Source organism: Anser cygnoides, chromosome 2 (assembly GCF_040182565.1).
Source record: "Anser cygnoides isolate HZ-2024a breed goose chromosome 2, Taihu_goose_T2T_genome, whole genome shotgun sequence".
NCBI classification, from domain to species: domain Eukaryota; kingdom Metazoa; phylum Chordata; class Aves; order Anseriformes; family Anatidae; genus Anser; species Anser cygnoides.
The window spans coordinates 66,197,498-66,215,795 of record NC_089874.1 but is presented as its reverse complement, the minus strand read 5'-3'; the positions used below and the strand labels follow the sequence as shown (position 1 = coordinate 66,215,795).

Here is an 18,298-nt window from a genome sequence, read left to right as displayed (position 1 = left end):
TGTGTTAAGCTATAATGTTTTATACATGCCCATTCAATTAGTCCCTTCCAGGAAGACCTCATGAAACGTTTCATAATATTTATTGATTGTGTTCTTCGAGTATTGATATTACATAAAGGCAAATAAAACTTGGCAGGTGGAAGACAGCTAGACCGATAATTATTAGTGTTCCCAAAGGAGAATAAAACTCCACAGGCAACAGAGATCTCAGACATATCAATACATTTCCTTTTGGAAAAGATTTCTCTTTCTCCCTCTTGAGAATAATTCTACAATGAAGATGTCAGTGAGGAAATATATATTTTTTTTAAAGTGTGGTTTATAGAAGCCAAGTTATAAAGTTTAGGAGAAAAATTCTGTGACGGAAGTAAAGATAAGGAACAAATCTACTGAAAATGTCACAGAGACAGAACTACTCTTGGCAAGGTTATCGACCCGTCCTGTCATGTTAGCGTGCCCTGTTTGCACTGTGTCATTGAGACCTGACATTCTTTACTTACTGGTTTGTCGCTCTGGGAGCTAAAATAAAACATTGATGATTGAGTAAATGCTGTCATTCTCCACACTTTTCACAAACATTATATCTAATGAATCCTTCAAATGGCTCCATCACGAGCAGCAAGACTGAGGCAGAGCCCTTCAGCACCAACCATTCAGCCAAACCCCCTAACCAGCACCTGGCTTCACACATAAAGCTGCACCTGCAGGCACAACCATCACCTCTTTGTGTTTGTGCAGACTATGGGCACAGAAAGCTCATTTGTTGTGACAACATGCACATACAAACATGGACATGTTGGTAAATATGAGAGCTCCCTCCTGACTAGATGTAATGGGAGTTTTTCATCAGCCAGTTTCCATCACCTGGCACCGGCTGTTCAATCCATTCCCACTCTCCCAGTTAGGTACCCAGGGCTTCCTCTTGCAAAGGGGATGCTGGGGGCAAGCCAAGAGAAGACAATGAGTTCAGAAATGCAGGTTATACCTGTCCTTTTCCAGTCTCCTGAACACAGACCACATGGTGGCAAGCAGATGACTTTTTCTGCTTGGGATCCCAAGTCGTGGCCTGTCATAAGGGAGGCACCTACAGCTTTTCCATCAGTTTGAGCATAGCTCAGTGGTGCCTGGAAAATGTGCTGCTTCTTAGACATCAACCCAGTATTTCTGACAGACACCCATGAAGGAAGGATTTCCTTCTTCTGAGGATCAGATTCTTCGCTTCCAAATGAGTGCTTCAAGCACCATGTCAAGGACTGGAGAGCAAACATCTACCAGCCTGCAGCCTCGCTGCCCAGCGAGGTGATTCTTGTCCTGAACTCCAGGCTTTGCTGCAAAGACCATTTCTAAGCTTATTACACAAGAAAGGAAACCTCCTGGATTGAACTCCTCAGAGGAGACAGGATGAGGAAGGCACGTTTTTCAAGCCAAGCTATGTGCAGGCACAGGCTAGAAACTGAAGTGCTGAGATTGGGGTCATTCTGGGCATAACTCTCGTTACCAGAGGAACACTAGAGCAAACCATTAAAGGACTCTCAGTCTTTAAAACAAAACACATCACCCTCACAACAGGTATCTGAGTCCCTTAAGGAATCTGGCCACATTTTGAGCCAGCCCATGGATTTGAACCAAACTGGAACACGAGGCTCCCTTCTGCAGCTGCTGTGTTACTCACCCATTGTAATTTATGAATGTGCGGGAAATAATTATGCTGATAAACTTAACATTATCTCAATTATCAAAAGTGTGTAATGATTTGTTTCCATACACGAACCTGTTTGAACCAAAGCAAATTTTTTTTCTGTTAGGTTTTACAGGATCAGTTGGGGAGTGGTAGGAGCATAAGTTTGCACTCCCAAGTGATTTGTTTTCCTTTCTGAGCACTTATTTTGGAAAAAATCAACCATGAGTTTCTACACTGTCCTCCCAGATGAGCTCACCACAGTCACCCAACTGCTTATTTTTTTGTAATACCTGAGAGGAAATTACATTCTTTATCTTTGATTATATGATTTTAAAAAAAGGATTGTAGCCCATAAAAACAGTTCTATGCTCGTCTTTTAATCATGGTGTTCCTGGGACAACAATTTAGATCATTCACTGGCACCTTCATCTAGCTTCATTCCAAACAAAAGTTATTATTTATATAAACAATGTCTTTTTATAGGGCTTGAAAAGGAAGACACGGAAACCTTTGGTGCAGAACAGTGAAACAACAACTGAAAGACGGAACTATCATAACACACTTTAAGTGCCAGGGACTCTATTAAAAAATCACAGGATGCTCGACTACCTATTGTCAAAATGGGCTATGAAACATCTTTCAGCCAGGCTGCCATTTCATGGGAAACAGTCTTCACGTATTTGGTAGAAATATAGGCTGTCTTTTAGTTACGAAAGAGAACACCCATATTGGCCAACCTGTGTGTAGGAGCAGTTTTATGGGTTTTCAATTTCTCACATTTCCATTATACGCTGAGCTTTTTCCTTGTACTTCATGGGACAGACCCATTTTGCAAAGACATTTCCTGAAGACTTCTTTTCCTACCCTTGAGCGCTTTTTTTAAAACATAATACCGGAATTGAGGCTCAAGAGCTTGTCAAGGATGGTCCATAAAGCCTTGCAATTAATTCAAATGAGTGTTTTAGTCTGCGTAAGTAGGCAGTATAATCATTAACAGCAATAATAGCATGCTAAGGGAGCTAATATGGTACAAAGAAGAATAAAAAAAGAAACCTTCATGATTACAAGCGTACCTTTTTCATCGAGCTGCTTTAACAAGAGATGAGTGGATGAGTTCAAGCAGTTTTCCTATATTGTTATAAAGCTGTCTGCTCAAGCAGTTGGCTGTGCTAAAATCATAGCCACAACACAGTTGAATTATTTACTTGTTACCATATTGTCTGCTGTAAACGTTCAGTTGCTTTTTCACATTTTTTCCCAATCTCATTATTTCCAAATGAAGAAGACAAGTTTCATCTTGCTGCCACTTCAGCCATCAGAAAAAAGCAGATGCACCTCTCAGGGAACACAGACGTATGCTTAGGAAAGTATTACTGACATTATTAAAGCAACGACGGCTCAGATTTTTGTCTTTTTTGGGAGATACTATACGTGTACTACTATAGACAGTGCCTCAAGCAGTGACCAATATAGAGCTCCAAGTCTTTCACAAGGTAAGGTATTGTATGCTCAGCCAGAGCACGTGTACTTCATTTTGTACCACCACAGCCACCACTCTGCAGGGCCACAGCTTGCCCAGCAAATGTTTGGAAAGCTAAACTGCATGCTCATTTGGATTAGATATAAGGCACCAGATAACCACAAGTCAGTAGCTGTCTGGGAACCCTTCTTTTATTTTTAGTTCCTTGGCTAAAAATAAAAATGGCCCCCCATTTAGTGAGCCAATGCTTTTGTCATGCAACTGGGAAGCTCTGTGGTGTGGTGCAAGACCATAATACGTGACAAGGACCTTACTCATCCTGCACTCACTGGGACTACATAAGGTGAAAATCAATTCATCAGAACCCAGCCCTTAACACAGAAGGCAAATAAAAAATCAGCCTATGAAACATGAGACCCAGGAGTGATAAGAACTGGTTTCTTGTTCACCAATTAAAAATAAACAAACCAAGCCAGAGAGCTATTTGCCACGATCTGAGTCTCCTTACCTGCACACTGCCTTGAGCCAAAGGAAAGGAGTATGGGAAAAAATGTGCTAATACAAAGGAAGAACAAAACCAAAGGGGAATGGGGAAATCATACAGTTTTGAGGGTTATTAATCAAGGAAAGCTGCTTAAACACATAACGTAACTAAGTCTCACTCTGCCACACTGGTAAAGTCTACTCATTTCCAGAAATGCAAGTAAAGTGTTGAGGTTTTTGTCTTTTCTTTTTTTTTTTTTTTTTTTTTTTAACTTTTGGGATATACGTGGAGGTAAAGATGAACTGGACTGTGCTGATGTGTAGAATGAGAAGGAATAAAAGCAGCGTGTTATGAGAACTTCACTGACAAAAAGGAAAATCGAACGGCCCTCATTATTACAAGACCACAATTTGGACACCTCCTCTACAGAGACTTTCATCAAAAACTGTAATTCACAGGGCATTTTACTTCCATCCATTTTTTTCCTACTGTTAGAATACTGTTTTCCCCAGCTGATTTACATCTCTGTTTAGAGGAAGCATTCTTTCCCATGATAAGAATACAAAAACAAGGAAGAGAAATGTAATATGACTCACAACCATTGCCAGTCTCAAATATAATTCCTTCAGGCATCGATTACACTACATTACAGGACACTGTGCCACCTTCTCTAAAGCTATTTATATCTGTCTTGTATCCTATTCCATTACTTCTTTCTTGGATGCTTATTATTAGGAGGATCACTTACAGGCATTAGGACATGTAATCTCACCTTTTTTTTAATCTCATACACTTTTTCTAAATTATTTTTCACACGTCTACTCCTTAATTTAAGGAGTCTGATTTGACATTCACTCCACTCTGAAACAGCACATTCTTTATTTAAAGGTTTGCATGAGTAATAGATGGTCTACTGTCTTCTACCAGTAGCACCTTTTCAACTGAGTCCAGGAGACTGCCCTCAAACCCTGACCAAAGCTCTGCTCAAACAGATGCAATGTACTCTGGCTCTCTGTAGGGAGCAAATGAATTACTTAATCCACATAAATAAACAAAAAATGATTTAGGCTGATATTACAAAACTTTTGCTGCCATGCCAATGTATTAAAAAGTAGGGGAAAAAAAAACACAGACAAAAAGAACTTTCCTCAAAACTGCTGACTGCTCAGAACTGGTCCTGTTCTATGAACTGGCTTTGTCTTCTACCATCTTATAGAAGAAAGACAGGAAAAATCAACAGATTAAGGACTCTTCATATTACTTCTACCACCCACAAACTGAAGTTAAACACATGCTAGCGTTTGTAAGTACACATTTTTTGTTTCTCCTTGGTCTGGAAGTACAGAGAATGATTTTACTAATGAATAAGTTTAGCTTCTGTCCAGGGACAGAATTAGATACCTACCGCAAACAAACAAAAAAACAACAACAATAATAACAAAAGCCAATTAATATAATGAGCAATCTCCATACCACTAGTTCCTAGAGACACACAGCCACGCTTTGGGGGAGAGTAACAGTGCCACTCCTAAATGACATTTTAAGAGCAACCCATGCTCTCCGTGGCTCCCAGTGATGTGTACAGCATTGTTTCATGAGAAATAAGATGGGAAATGCAACTAGAGAAAAAAATCCAACCAAGATCAAATAAACCAGTGATATAAGTAGGTTTGAGCCTGTGCTTCCTATGCTGCAGAACACATTTCATTTATACCCATATGAAGTCTGGGTGGGGCTTATGCCCTCCCCAGGAATCATTCTGACAAAATCCATGGCTTCTGGCTCTATCCAGCTGAAAATGGTTCAATGGCATAGGTACAATAACAGGTTACTTCCCTTTACCCTGAGATTTCTGGACCCAGGGGATGAGGGGTAAGTAAAAGACTGCGCCCTTGGGTATTACCTGCACTCAGATAAAGAAGCAAGAGAAAGGAAAGAGAAATAGAGGGAACCATAGGAAGGATGTTGGAGAAAAGAGGGTAAGTAATAGAGAATAATGTGAGAAAAGAATTAAAATAAACTCAGCCAGACAATTTGGCTCTCTGTTGGAATAATCTCCTTTTACTGGGAGCAGTCAATCACTGCCTCCTCGGTGGCTCCAACGGAACAGGGCAGGAGTACCAACCCCAGCTGATGAATCACGAAGTTGAATTAGACAAAGGGTACACAGGGAGGCTTGGCTCCCCCTCTCCTCTCTAGGAATGGGGAACAGAAAAATGAGGCAGCAAAAGGGCTGGAAGAGACTGAACAAAGGTCCTGAGTGAGTCAGTGGCAAGTCTCCTATAGGAGACTTCAGTGGCAGCTCCCAGGCTTGTGCAGGCCAGAACCCAAGGCGTAATGTTTGCCTGCAAGGGCAGCATTTACTGCACGACCAGCCACTCTGTGCGTTTGCCACGGTGATGGGCCAGATAAATGTCCTTGGGTGACCAGCTGCTCCATGTCAAGGCACATTACAGTGCCATTTCAACTGCCCTAGCAAGTGGACACAAAAATATTTATATCCATGCAAGCAAGAAGCCATGTGCCTATGCTTACCCATGCAAATGGAAAACAGGACCTCTCTTCCGAACACCACAAAACTCCTAGGGATAACCTTTCACAAATAAACAACCTGCCCTGCTCTGAGAGGGATTTTATAAAGAACAGAGATTACAATGGGTTTAATCACGATTAAACACTGATCTGGCTCAATCTACTCAAAAGCAGACAAAAGATAAATAAAAACCTCCAGCAGATGCATTTCATACTGGAAATTCTGGAACCTCAATTGACGTCATACTTTTTATGTTCAGATAATATCTGGAGGAAACAGTACACTGGATCAAGAAAACAAAAGCAAATTTCTAGTTAAAATTCTTCATGTGCTGTGTAGAAAGGCAAATGCAACATCAGGGAATGCTGTAGTGTTTTATAAACTCATTTTTCACAGTAGCTGAAATGCTGCTGTTAGAGTGACGCAACTGGAAAGAAACAAATTCTCCTTTTTGCCCTGATCTCTTGGGTCTTATCCTGTAAAAGTGGACATTACTCACTGTGCTCACCACTCAAAGGCATTTTGGTGATGCGACCGATAGCCCAGCTGAAGTGCACACAGCACTTATACACCAATGCACGCAGGAAAACAAGCAGAAGGAGTTGGAAGCCACAGTGCAATTAGAAAACTATGATCTAATTGCTATCATGGAAATGTGATGATACAAATCACACAGCTGGAACACTTGAATCGGGGGCCACAAGCTTTACAGAAGAGATAGGCAGGGAAGAAAGGGGGCGGGGGAGTGTTGCCCTCTGTGTTAAGACACGGATAGATTGCGAAGAGCTGCCTCTGAGAAACAGCCATGGACAGGATGAGAGCTTGTGGGTAAAAGTTAAGGCTGGACCACCAGAGGATGGGGTCTGCTAAAGGCTGCCTGGCCGAGGGGAGCCTGTTGCTGAGGCCTTCCTGCTTCAGCTACAAGAAGCGTCACGCTCGCAGGCTCTCATCCTGATGGGGACCTTGACCCCTGGATGTCTGCTGGGAAAGCAGCACAGCAGGCCGCGAGCAGCCCAGGAGACTCCTGCGGTGCACTAACGGTAACCTCAAGGCCCAGGTTTGTGGCAAACCAACTAGAGGAGAAGCATTGCTGGGCCTGGTGCTCCCCAACAGACAAACTCGTTAATGAGGCTGAGACTGGAGGCAGCCTGGGCTGCAGCGACCACACCATGGCTGAGTTTGTGATCTTAAGAAATATGGGTCCAGCAAAGAGTGAAGTCAGGACCATGAACTTTAGAAGAGTGAAATTCCAGTCATTTAAATAATTCCTGGGACACTGTCCTTAGGGACAGAGGAACTGGTCAGAACTGGCAACTCTTTAAGGGCACTTGGAGTGCAAGAGCTCTCAATCCTCATGTGTAAGAAATCAAGAAGGGAAGGCAGGAAACCGGGATGGCTGTACAAGAACCTGCTGGGCAAACTGAGGCACAAGAAGGAAATGCACAGGCAGTGGAAGCAGGGACATGTGGCCTGGGAAGATGTGCAGAGATGGGATCAGGAAAGCCAAGGCATGGATGGAACTGAGCTTGGCAAGGACTGCAAAGAATAACAAGAAGGGATTCTGTAGGTACATTGCTCAGAAAAGAAGGAGCAAGGAGAGTGTGCCCCCTCTGATGGATGAGAAGGCAGAACTGGTAATGACAGACATGGAGAAGGCTGAGGTACTCGACAACTTCTTTGCCTCGGTCTTCACTGCTGGTCAGGCTTCCCACACCTCTCATTTCCCTGAACCTGTAGATGGGGGCTGGGGTGCAAAGTCCCACCCAAGTGAAGAGCAAGTGAAGAGCAGATTCAAGACCACCTGATGAAACTGAACAGCTACAAGTCTATGGGGCCTGATGCCATGCATCCCAGGGTCCTGAGGGAACTGGCTGATGTAGTTGCCAAGCCACTCTCCATCATATTTGAAAAATCATGGCAGTCAGGTGAAGTCCCCAATGACTAGAAAAAGGGAAACATCACTCACTGTTTTAAAAAGGGTAGAAAGGAGGACCTGGGGAACTACAGACCAGTGAGCCTCACCTCTGTGCCAGCGAAGATCATGGAACAGATCCTCCTGGAAACAATGTCAAGGCACATGCATGACAAGGAGGTGATCCAAGACAGCCAGCACAGCTTCACTAAGGGCAAATCATGCCTGACCAAGCTAGTGGCCTTCTGTGATGGAGTGACTACATCAGTCAACAAGGGGAGACCGACCAACGTCATCTACCTGGACTTGGCAGTACAGATCCAAGGCTGACTGCAGTTAATGGAAGCATCCCTACCAGTTTCAGTTTGGTCTCCAACTCTGCATCTGCCTTAAGTTTTGCTTTTACTGAAATAAATACTGTGAAGGTTTCTGTTCACCTTCAAGTCTCCTGTGCAGACCATATATATACATGGTGTGCTGGGATGGTTTATCACAAACTAAAGAATGAAGTAAACGTCCCCTGTAGTGGACACACAAAATATGCAGAAGTACAGAGCACTCCACCTCAAGTGTAGAGAGAGAACACCTTCACCACTTCCTTTTAAACATACAGGTTGGAGGAACACCTAACACAAACTGAAGTATCTCTGCTGAAATTTAGCAAAAGTGAACTAATTTACTACAGCTGAGAACGTGGCCCCAGATTTTTGTCAGTGGTGTGTTTGCTCTTATTGTGAAGAGAACATACCACGTCTGCAGCAAAACAAAGACAGAAGTATTCTGAGGACAACTCTCCCTACACATTCTGCTGGCATCAAGCATCAGTGACAGCATTGTTTTGGCATACTTGTTGCATAGGGAAAGGCATGACAGATTTAAACACTAGAACAGAAACCGATGTGAAATGTCACCTGGCTAAGCAGATCAACTTGTTAATTACCTAAACAGATTTATTTTTTAACTATAAAAACAGCATGTTTCTCAGGAAAATTATTTTTTCCCCTTTGCCAAATAAATGCAATTAACACTTGCCAAGTACTCTGGAGTTCTTCATCTGCAATTAAGGACTTCACAAAATTAGACTGGGTAAAGCATTCAAAAACACCTTGGAGCAATAGTGACCCTGGAGGTCTCTCCCAGAGCTGTGCTCCTAGAAGAGGAAATGATGCTTCTTATGGGATCTTCTACATGCTTCTACAATTGCCAGCACACCTGTGTACTCAAAACATTTTTCTCTGAAGCCTGGGTGGCCTTGAACCCTACTGGGAATGAGGCTGTCACAGAGGTGAGCCATCACTTGGCATCTCACCGCCTGCGTTTGTAGCTGCCCCTGGCAGCAGCGGCACTTCTGAAGCAGAGGAATGCGAGCACGTCAGCAACACTGTCCTGTGACAGCCAGGGTGAGCTGGGTTAGGAAGCAAACATCCTCACCCATGCCATGCAAGGTACCTGCTGGAATGGTCTGACAGAATACGGCCAAAATAAACACAAACAAGCCTGTCTTCGACCCAGAATTTTCTCCAACTAAAGATGACTCTTGTTCTTGTTGTGTGACCTGGTTCCATTTCACTGAGTCCATTGATTATTTTCCTGTTTGCATTAATGGCATGCTGGGGTGCATACAGGTGCCAGCAGCACCCCAGAGAAACAAACACCCAATGAGCAGCACCAAGGCTCAGACAACTTTGTCGAGAGCCAGGATCTATAATTAAACCCTGTCAATCATCCCTTCTGTCTTGTCAACTCTGGATGTAAATGCAACAAATCATGGTAGATCTTTGGCTTAAGGGACCACTTGGCCAAATTTGCCCTGACACACATCAGGACTTTGAAAATTAAACAAACAGTATTTGCATAACACAAAACTTCTCACAGTGAGATAATTTTCAGTGGCCAATGTGGGAAAAACATATGAAGATAACGAACTATATAAGACTATGTATAACATAATTGATTTTTTTTTCCATAAATAACAGATATACCACTTTTGAACTCAACTGCAGCACCCCACTAAGAGCACAAAGCCTCCTGCAAAATACCTGGGGGGGGGGGGCTGCCACCTTCTTCAGACCCCAGCAGTTCAGTAGCAGCTCCCAGACTGCTTGCAAGCTGCCGGAGCTTCAACAGCCTGCTGCTTCACGTGCCTCCCCTCCCAGCCCGTAATAACATTGCAAACAGATAACAGCAAACTGTGTTTTGCAGTGCCAGATCATTTTCTTATGCTGTCTGAAGACCCTGAGGACACTTGCTACACATGCACTTCACTGTGATTTGATTTAATGGAGCTACTCTGCAGTACAAACACTTATGTGAGCCCAGAAGTCTTTTCAGAAGACACTGTTGTTCATCAATGTGTTTTTACTCATTTTGAGTTTTCATGCGAGTATCAAAAATATGTAACATCACTTGCAAAGCTGAGTACTGAATTTTAGAAATAAACAGGTTACAAAATTTTGAAACCATCATATATAACTGTAGTCAAGGAAATATGATATTCTATAAAGTGTTGTACAGGAAAAACACATTTAGGTTATTATGTCCATAGATAGCTTAAAGATTTTTTCCCTTGAAAGTACAGAAGATCAATCTTGTAATGAATATTACAATATTATTTAATAATATCCTGTATTCCTGCAATACAATACAGATTAATGATTTATGAATACAAAATTCAGCACATATTTTCAAGCCTGATTTTGGAAGCAGGCAGGACAAGGAATTTTTTTCTAGCCTACTTTTTTTCTTCCTTTATTTAACAAATAAAGACAGCCAATTTCTTTGAACTTACATAATTCCACACTGTTGTTTTCCAGAGGGCTAAACAGGCTTTTTAATTTCTTTAAGCTTGGCATTGTATGAAAGTAGATATCAAATATTCAGAGAGCTCAGTTTAGAATGATCATTTTTCTGATGCAGAGCTTTTCTGAAGAGCTTCCTGCAAAGCTACAAACAATGGCAAAAACAGCAATTCCCACCAGGTTGACGTCACTCTCTGGCCAAGCCTTGTTTTAGGAGGCCTTGGGCCAAAGGGAGGTTCATGCCTGACAAAAACGTGAGAAATTTATAGGGTATGAGATATCAGAGAAGCTGACTACTGCAAACAACTATAATTAACCTATTTTGCAAAAGGAGTGTTTATGAACCTTGTCTTCTTCACATGTAAAAAGCCACAGTATCACCTTCCTAGCCCTCTGTCACTACCGTTTAACAAAATCCAGCTACTTCTGTCAAAATCAAAGTTGCCCAAAGCCAATGAAAAGCTCAGTATGGCTCCTCCTCGATGCACTGAGCGCTTGCTGTTTGCAATTCCTGTTATCCCCAAGAGGGCTGACGGATGGCAGGTCCCTCACCTCCTCAAATACCCAAGCATAAAGCAGCTCCCTGGTGCAGACATGAGGAAAGCTCAGACTGACATATCATGCACTCGGCTGGTGTCATTAGGGCGGACACGGAGCACATTGAGCAGCCAGCTGCTCTGATCCTTTATCACTAAGTTAAACCACATTTCTTTTCCAAGGCACCTTCTTCCATTCTCTGTGTTCAAACGGGGCTCCTGAGACGCTCTTCCTTCTTCAGACATTCATTCTTGTCAGTTCAAATCATCTACCTCTCCAAGCTGTTAGCAAGGATTGATTTCGGGAAAGCCGATATGGGCAGACTAGAGGCATTGCTTATTCCAAGTCCATTTTAAAATCAGAAAACACCAAAAGCATGCAGTCAACTTCGACAAAATGTCACCCCCCTGACTTCATGTCCTATGCAGCTAGAAAGAGGTACCCCATGAAAATCCACGAAGTTAAGAAGCCCTGCTAACACAGAGGACTTTATGAGTTCCGGTGAATTATTACTGTTGTATTACATATATTTTTAAATACCTTTTCCAGTGCTTCTCTATCGACCAGCTCCTGCACAGCCAAAAGCTTGATACTGCAAGAAAAAAACACACAAGAGAAAAAAAGAATCAATCACACCATTGCAAGCATAACAGAAACACAAGTAAGAGCAGAACTGAAGTTCTCTTCTTATTTTCTCACCTCAAAGAAGTTTATAGAAGTATAGATAAAAAAACCACTCAGGATATAATAAACTAAAGAAAGAGAGAAACAGTATTACTTTGCTTGATTTAGCTGTTCCAAAAAGATTTTCTGCTTTCCGCTTTACGAGCATATCTGAATTCACTTTACAGAGAGCCTGCATTTATCATTACGTTTTTAATACCCCAAATTAATACTGAAGGACCTTCTGAATGATGAGCACAGGGAAAGAATCTAAACATTTCTATCATTTTTAGTCAGCTCTGTTCTTCAGTATCAACAGGTTTCAATGAGTCTCACAATAGTCATTCCAGGGAATTTACTGTATTATAGATGAGGTACTGTACCTAAGGCATCCCAGCTAAAGAAATTTGAGGGAGATAGGAGGGAAACATACATAACTGAAAGTAGGGTGAATAGACAGTAATCAATAATCATTGTCCTTGTAAAGCCACTTGCTAAGCAAACCCAAATTTCTTCATTTACTGAATCATTTCTCTATAGGCTAAACTCTGCTCACTGAATTGCATTCCTTTCAACACGACTCAGTTACCCAAGTAGGATTTTGCCCTGTAAGACAGTTAACTCAGGTAAAATCACTTCTAAATCAAGGTATGTAAAAGAACCTTGTTCCACTTCTGCACTTTCATGATCGGTTTAATGAGTAATCATAAATTACCCACTCTTCTTCAACTTCAGTTACTTGCACGTGTCCCCAGTTACTGCAAAAGCCCAATCCTTTCCAGGCTAAGGAATTTCAGGAAGAGATTTTATTGCATCCCCACCAAGCTGAAAGACTCCCAGGATGGGTAGGAGCCTGAAAGCAGATGAAACTGTAGAGATGTTCTACTACCAAGTACATTTAACTAAAACATAAGAGCACAGCAGGAGGAGGGCCTATTGAACATTACCCATTCTTTTTCAGTCACTGTAGACTTTTAAATCCATTCCATGCTGAACTTACCACTTCAGTCTTTTCCATTACAAAACAACATTTTTTTTCCCACCAACAGATGCATGACTTAGGTAATGACCTCCGTTACCCAGTCTTAAAACTCGTCGTTTAGCATATTATACTTACAGTCCTGAGGATAACTTCCTTTACTCAGAGATACACAAACATTTGTGTTGCAGTGGAAGAGTCAAATGATGCATACAAATATTGTTTAAATTACTCTCATGACTCTAGACAGACACAGGACAGTAAAAAGCTCCTATTCAATACTGTGCGCATAGCTGATGTAGCAGTCTGTCAAAGGATTTACTTTGCCGTGTACTACAAGAAGTTTTATCAGCCGTTCCAAACCTCAGAGCAATGTTGAATAATTCTTGAACATCCACCAATATTCTGGTACATTAATTATGTATGTCCATCCCGTAACGGCAGTCAGCAAAACATAGCTTTGGTCGTGTCCTTCTACTGTATTACAATGCTTTCCATTACAAGTATTCACAGCCTTAAACCGTAAACACGCATGTGCTTTCACTTTAATGTACTTCCAGTTTTCAGATGTCTTCAAAAGCATCATAAAAAGCCTACATCCAATGAATTATGAATAGCCCCTGGCTGTGCATTCCCAGTCTGTAGAGCCTATTATTGCTAAGACAAAGAGTGTTAGAGATGGTTCAGAAAACAAAGGGACAATCAGGAAGAAAAGGTACTCCACTGAAGTAGAACTGCCACAGTAGCAAGGTGCACACGATCTGTCATGGCATGGAGAACACCCTACGCCGCACATACACATGCCAGCAGGACGGGAAGGGGCTCAGGGAAAGCACAAAGCCGACACAAGGCGAAGTCTGCTGCAAAGACTGTTTCAAGCCCCTACGTGCGTAGTGAAAGCTAACATTTTGCCATTCCCTTTCACAAGCTGTACAACAGTGTCTTTTTAATTATGCAAATTACTTTTGTGTTTTCCTTTTGAAGCCAGCAGTTGCATGAGACTTTGAACACTTCATCATCAAAAGGTAGAAAATATCCATTGAGATTGCTGACGCTTCTACCAATTTACCGATCTATTTTACCAACATTAATTATCTGACACTCAATAGCTGCAGAAGAAAGATGAAGCAGACTGCCAAAATGCAAACACTGTTTTCATTTGAGATCATCATCTTATTGTACACCCCTATCCTCATTGCCATTTACAGCAATAAAACCCCACAAGAATTCCTTCAGCTGGCATGCTTTTATTTAAAACAAAGTATACTGAGTTACAGAAAAACAAGTGATAAAGAAGGGAGCATGAATCCTTTTCACTTTACCTCATTATATTTACAGGGATACTGTCCTCCTGCTCAGAGGTGAAGAGACCCCCACAAAACATTTACATCCTGCAGAGATACTGGATATACAGGGCCAGAATCAAATCTGAATTAAACTCTGTTACACGATTTGCAATAACAGTTTTCGTGGCCTGTGCGCTTGACTCCTGCTGAGAAAAAGACTTTCCTCTACTGTTCTAAACTTACAGAGATCAATGTTTTCCCCGTATTTTCCTAACGGTCCTCGCTGTTTTCCACTCAGGCGTCACCTTCATACAGCCAGCCACAAGACACTTGTTTCCTTGAAGCACCGGCACCGATGCTGCCTCTGCCCCTGGGTTACAGTTCACTGCCTGGAAAATTGCTCTCGATAGCCATTTATTTACTGCTCTCTCTTCCAGCGACTCCAAGCAATTGTATGTGCTACTTCATGCAATGTTGGCTGAGAAATGCAGCTTCTTTTAAAGCTGCTGCTTTGGGGGTTTAACGCTTTGGAAAAAAAAAATCATGCTGCTTATTTCAGCTATTATTTTTATCCTACAAGTAGTGAAAGCAGCACGCACCCACATACACTGTTTGTGGCTTATGCGTTTGCTGAGGATTTCAGAGTACAAGGGAAAATGGCTACTTAGCACCTGGGGGACAGCTGATAACACAGAAATGCGAAGACAGGTACTGAAGGATGATGCCGAAGCCAGAGCTGTCTGTACAATGCTACGTTTATGTGCTCTGTTTACATACCCTGTTGTCATTTCTTTCAGCCTCACCTGCGGTATGTGAACAGTAACTCATAAATGAAGTTGTAGAAAAACGTATTTCCTCAAGAAACCTTTTGGTTACCCGCTCTAACCCACCAGCTTTCAAGAACACCGTTAACAAAGCTGTACTGCAAGTAACCATACCGACATGATGAAAGAGTGCCTGGTTGTATCCGAATCTGTATTAAAAGTACTTACAGACTCAATTACTTTCCACAATCTATTTTAAAAAGCTACTGAAATTAATATCCTTGCACCCCAGCACACTCAAGATACTTGAAAGCATGCAGCAATCAGGATGAAGAACTCTCCTACAGCAGTAAAAATATGCAAACATGATGTGCTGTCAAGGAAACACGTGACTTCTTTTTTCTATTTGGCCGCGGGTGACACACAGCATTTTCTCTCTAAGGGAATTCCTTCAGGCTTCCAGAAGATTAGTCATAGTGCTGAGTGAATGCCTATAGCTACAGAGCATTTCTACTCCTCAGGGCAGAGTTGCAATCCTTCCCTAAAAGTATTCAACTTCAAAACAAGTAGCATTGGGTTTCTCTCTCTAATCCCATGTACCCCACTGCAGGAATAATTAAAGCCTTCTTAGCAATCCTTAGCACTACTGCAAACTTGCTGACAGGTTCCTTGCTGGTTGGGGCATTCCTGTTCACCATGAGCCACCATCACATATTTGCACAGCCCTTCACCTCCCAGTTTGAGCTCTTCACCTCCCACTGCCCCCAAGTCCCACTTGCTCTTGGCATGAGCACAGTGACCTGCACCTGCTGAGCCGACCACACTCTGGAGGTGAGGTCCCCATTCATTGCAGAGCCTGGTGGTTTCAGGAAAAAGGGAAAGAGGAGGGAGTGAGGAAGAGCAAGTTGGGTGATCGCAGAGTCCTTGAAGTGTTTAACACATCACAGCATCCTGCAGAAGCAACTAGGTGCTGTGAAGGTAAAGCAGCAAGTCACCACCAGAAGGGTGGCACTGCCGGAGCCTGCACCTGAGCTCCCCATGCCGCATTATCCTGCAAACAGTCAGTGCACGGTGAGTCTCCAGGTGTGCCAGCACAGCCAAATCTGTTACTGCTTTGCTTTTCTGTTTCAGCTGCCAGCCTCCATAACCAGCTCGGAGCAGCAGAGCTCCCTGGCCAGCCAGCACTGGTTGCCTCCCTCCCGCTTGTGGGTCCATTAGAGCACACAGCTCAGGGCGAGTAATGATCCTCTGCAGTCATTTCTGCTTTCAGCACCAGCCCACTCACTGAGCTGGGTTTCTCATCTGGCAGTAACGTGAACTGAGAACTGATCTCAGTTTGCTTTGCAAGCTTATAAACCTTTGCTTGGGGCCCGAGGTTTTCCAAAAACCTCATGCTCCATATCAGACCATAAGCCTGAATAAAGCTAACATCATCAAGAAACGCTATATGGCTTCTCTTAGTTCTCTGGCTCCTTCTTCAGCATACAGCTGTACCAAATCCCACTTCATCTAGAATCACAGACATTATTATAAATAGCCTATGCAAAAACCACTCGAGCACAAACAATTATTTTAAGCATTATTAAATCATTCCCTCCTCCCTCCCATAAAATTTTCCTGTTTGTTCTTAAGATTAGATCCCACAACCATGGTCCATGGAGAAGTTTTATGGGTGATTTACATATCCTAGAATCAATCCTTTTTAAGCACCCAGAATAAATGCTTATAATGAAGTGCTTGATGACAGACTCACATTGGGGTTAATGCAAATGAATAGTCCAAGACACCCCTCCCGGCCTCCATCATCAAATCTGTATGCTAAAATTGCTTTTGCATATGTACACAAACTGACCTTACTCATAAATCAGTCCTGGGGTAAGAGACACACATGAGAGTCAAAAAATAAAAAACAGAATGAAAAAAAACACAGCTCAGCTGTGCTAACAGCCCTTGGTACCTGGAGGGGGCTGACTACTGAAGCGCTCCCCATCAGCCACCCACTCGCAGCTGTGGTCCCAGGGCTTGACTTGAGTCCCCAGGTCCCTGCCAAAACAGCATGCTCTGACTCATCTCCATCCAGGCCAGCCTGCAGCCCCAGCACTTCCTTTGGTGCTCGCCAGATGACAGGGTGAATAATGAGGAGGGTGGTGGTGCTTATGGGCTGTGGAAGTGGCTGCTGCAATTATGAGTTTACTGTGATGGTCATGAGAGGGGAGCACAACCCCACTGCAGCCAGCTGCTGACAGTGCGATGCTAGGGACCGTGATGAACTGGGTTTTAATTGTTTTAAATACAGACAGAAGCAGAGGCAATGACTGCATGCTTCTTTGGTAACGGTGGGGAGAGATAACAGCCAAAAAGTGGCACACAAACAAACAAACAAAAAACACAACAGTACCAACAAAAGCAGGCAGAAGAAAGAAAAAAAAGCACGCTTAATGACTTTGATCCTCATAAACTTCCTCCATCTACCCATATGAAGTCTGACAGGGAAATAAAATCAGTTTCTCCTTTTCCACTAAAATCATCTGTGTCTTCTCAATCACTCCTTAAATGGAGGGAAAATTTGTGCCTGCTGCCATGTCTAATGGCTGCTGGAAGCCACCAGAGAGCTCGTGAAATACACCGACAGCCCTGGATGGGAGTACCATGCCATATTGCTTGGAGACTAGCCACCAGGTAATGGCACAACAAAACGACTTGGAAGAGTCTCAGGAAAAAGTATTTTTACAGTAAGGAGAAATTAGGATAAAACCTGCGAGCCACATTTTCTTTTATAGATATACACATGTACACACACCCATCTATTCAGGGGTATTCTCTCGCAGTTTCTTATTTTGGATGAAAGCAGCTGTTCTTTGATGCCTTGGTCACCATTGATTTGCCTGCACAAAGGTTTAAAATCAAAAAGCACATCAAGGCTCTGCAGCTGGGAACACAACCAGGAGTAAATGGAAGGAGCAGAGAAGTTGAAATCCATCAGGCAAATTGCCAGCCTAATGCCTGCTGGACAAATGCTGCTCCCCCGATGTTTGCATTCGCGAATCCTGTTACGTTGCGTGAGTGGCTGGAGTATTTGTTACAGAGAGAAAGGAAACTGTAATGGAACTAAAAGGGGGAAAACATGAATTATGGATGCTTAGTACTGAGCATTAAAGGGTGAAACAGCAGCATCTGAGAA

The 18,298-nt window shown here is 42.6% G+C and overlaps 1 protein-coding gene across 1 annotated transcript in view; it reads right to left on the bottom strand.

Moving 5' to 3' along the window:
• Window positions 1-18,298, bottom strand: part of EEPD1 (endonuclease/exonuclease/phosphatase family domain containing 1) — a 63,473-nt gene that overhangs the window by 16,454 nt on the left and 28,721 nt on the right. Inside the window, exon 2 of the mRNA XM_013194350.3 lies at window positions 11,966-12,017. Within this exon, the coding sequence (XP_013049804.2) occupies window positions 11,966-12,017 (52 nt within the window). The remainder of the gene's footprint in view (window positions 1-11,965; window positions 12,018-18,298) is intronic.